The sequence below is a fragment of the Salarias fasciatus genome, chromosome 8 (assembly GCF_902148845.1).
Source record: "Salarias fasciatus chromosome 8, fSalaFa1.1, whole genome shotgun sequence".
NCBI classification, from domain to species: Eukaryota; Metazoa; Chordata; class Actinopteri; order Blenniiformes; family Blenniidae; genus Salarias; species Salarias fasciatus.
Window position 1 is genome coordinate 20,542,506 of NC_043752.1, and position 2,500 is coordinate 20,545,005.

General features: G+C 61.9%; 1 protein-coding gene across 4 annotated transcripts in view; it reads left to right on the plus strand.

The window, feature by feature from the left end:
• exoc6 (exocyst complex component 6) overlaps window positions 1-2,500 on the plus strand; it is a 24,017-nt gene that overhangs the window by 8,187 nt on the left and 13,330 nt on the right. For all 4 annotated transcript variants that reach the window (XM_030097965.1, XM_030097966.1, XM_030097967.1 and 1 more), the window contains exons 6-7: window positions 890-943; window positions 1,068-1,218. In XM_030097965.1, the coding sequence (XP_029953825.1) occupies window positions 890-943; window positions 1,068-1,218 (205 nt within the window). The remainder of the gene's footprint in view (window positions 1-889; window positions 944-1,067; window positions 1,219-2,500) is intronic.

The window sequence follows — 2,500 nt, forward strand, 5'->3', positions numbered from 1 at the left end:
CGGGGGGGTGAGGGGGGGCTCTCTGTGGACAGGACAATAATGACCCGTTCTTGTTCATTACTGAGCACCAAAGGAAGAGCCCATTCAGCGGAGGGACAATTGACCCTCAGTGTGCCCTTGTTCACAACAAGGCCCCCTCGCCGCCGCCCCGCCGCGGCCCAAAGCCAATCCAAGGCAATTAGACCATGCCAGCCCCCCTTGTGGGCCTGGTGTGTGTGTGCAGTCTGCTCTAAACGCTAATGACATGGCCTGTTGTGTTGATGCGGGGGGAGTTTGCATGGTCCCCACGTGTTGTGTATGCGCTGCAGTCAGGTCACATCCCCCTCACCGTCCCGCCACTTGCGGTCTTTGTGCGCTCGGTCCCGGTGCTCTGCACTCTGACAAGCCTTTTCACTGTGCGCCTCATGAGAGTGTCTTCTGTCCCTCTGGATACAACACATTTTACACTCGCTGACCGACCAATTAGATCCCCTCGCCGCCGGCCTATCAGCCTAATGATGGGAGCCCAGCACACTGACCCGGGCCTGAACCGCCGGCATTTGTGCAGCGGGTCGGAGACCAAACCGTCCAGAACGCGGCTTACTGTACTGCCGGCAGCCTGGTCCCGGTCCAGAGCTGCAGCTCTGTCCAGGAAGACGCACGACGTTCTCAACCAGGGGTGTTCAACCTGCGGCTCTCCAGTCCCTCCACGACGCTCTCACAACATGAACCGTGAACGAACACCGAACTGAGGGTTATTACAGCCACACACCACAGTTCTGCTCAGAGTGATCCCTCACTCATTCAGGAGTCCCGTACGCCCAGGAAGAACAGGAAGCTTCTCTGGAAGGGTTCCAGCTGCTCCCAGATGTGGTCTCCCTCTCTCTGAAGTCTCCCTCTGTCTCCTCAGGTACTACGCTGCTCTGAAGACCATGGAGCAGCTGGAGAAGGTCTTCATCCCCAGGTAGGCTCCTCCCACATCTTCATCTTCAGCACTCTGAGTCCGGTCCAGACTCCCAGGCCCGCTTCGGTTCAGGGGTGGGACCCGGACCGGGCGGTCTGGATGACCCCGGTCTCTGGTTCTGCAGGGTCGGTCAGTACCGGTTCTGTCAGATCATGGCGGAGAACCTGCCGCGGCTCCGAGAGGAGATCAAGGAGATCTCCATGTCCGACCTGAAGGACTTCCTGGAGAGCATCCGCAAGCACTCGGACAAGGTCGGAGAGACGGCCATGAGACAGGTGAGGGACGGCCGCCTCCTCCTCCTCCTCCTCCTCCTCCTCCTCCTCCTCCTCCTCCTCCTCCTCCTCACTGCTCCTCCTCCTCCTCCTCCTCCTCCTCCTCCTCCTCCTCACTGCTCCTCCTCCTCCTCCTCCTCACTGCTCCTCCTCCTCCTCCTCCTCCTTACTCCTCCTCCTCCTCCTCCTCACTCCTCCTCCTCCTCCTCCTCCTCCTCACTCCTCCTCCTCCTCACTCCTCCTCCTCCTCACTCCTCCTCCTCCTCCTCCTCCTCCTCCTCCTCCTCACTCCTCCTCCTCTCCTCCTCCTCCTCCTCCTCCTCCTCCTCCTCCTCCTCCTCCTCCTCCTCCTCCTCACTCCTCCTCACTGCTCCTCCTCCTCCTCCTCCTCCTCACTCCTCCTCCTCCTCACTCCTCCTCCTCCTCACTCCTCCTCCTCCTCCTCCTCCTCCTCCTCCTCCTCCTCCTCCTCCTCCTCCTCCTCCTCCTCACCTCCTCCTCCTCCTCACTCCTCCTCCTCCTCCTCCTCCTCCTCCTCCTCCTCCTCCTCCTCCTCACTGCTCCTCCTCCTCCTCTTCCTCCTCCTCCTCCTCCTCCTCCTCCTCACTGCTCCTCCTCCTCCCCTCCTCTTCCTCCTCCTCACCGCTCCTCCTCCTCACTCCTCCTCCTCCTCCTCCTCCTCCTCACTCCTCCTCCTCACTCCTCCTCCTCCTCCTCCTCCTCACTCCTCCTCACTCCTCCTCCTCCTCCTCCTCACTCCTCCTCCTCCTCCTCCTCCTCACTCCTCCTCCTCCTCACTCCTCCTCCTCACTCCTCCTCCTCCTCCTCACTCCTCCTCCTCCTCCTCCTCCTCACTGCTCCTCCTCCTCCTCTTCCTCCTCCTCCTCCTCCTCCTCCTCCTCACTGCTCCTCCTCCTCCCCCTCCTCTTCCTCCTCCTCACCGCTCCTCCTCCTCACTCCTCCTCCTCCTCCTCCTCCTCCTCACTCCTCCTCCTCCTCACTCCTCCTCCTCACTCCTCCTCCTCCTCCTCCTCCTCCTCCTCCTCCTCCTCCTCACTCCTCCTCCTCCTCCTCCTGCTCCTCCTCCTCCTCTCCTCCTCCTCCTCCTCCTCACTCCTCCTCCTCCTCACTCCTCCTCCTCACTCCTCCTCCTCCTCCTCACTCCTCCTCCTCCTCCTCACTCCTCCTCCTCCTCCTCCTGCTCCTCCTCCTCCTCTTCCTCCTCCCCCTCCTCTTCCTCCTCCTCACTCTCCTCCTCCTCCCTCCTCCTCCTCCTCCTCACTCC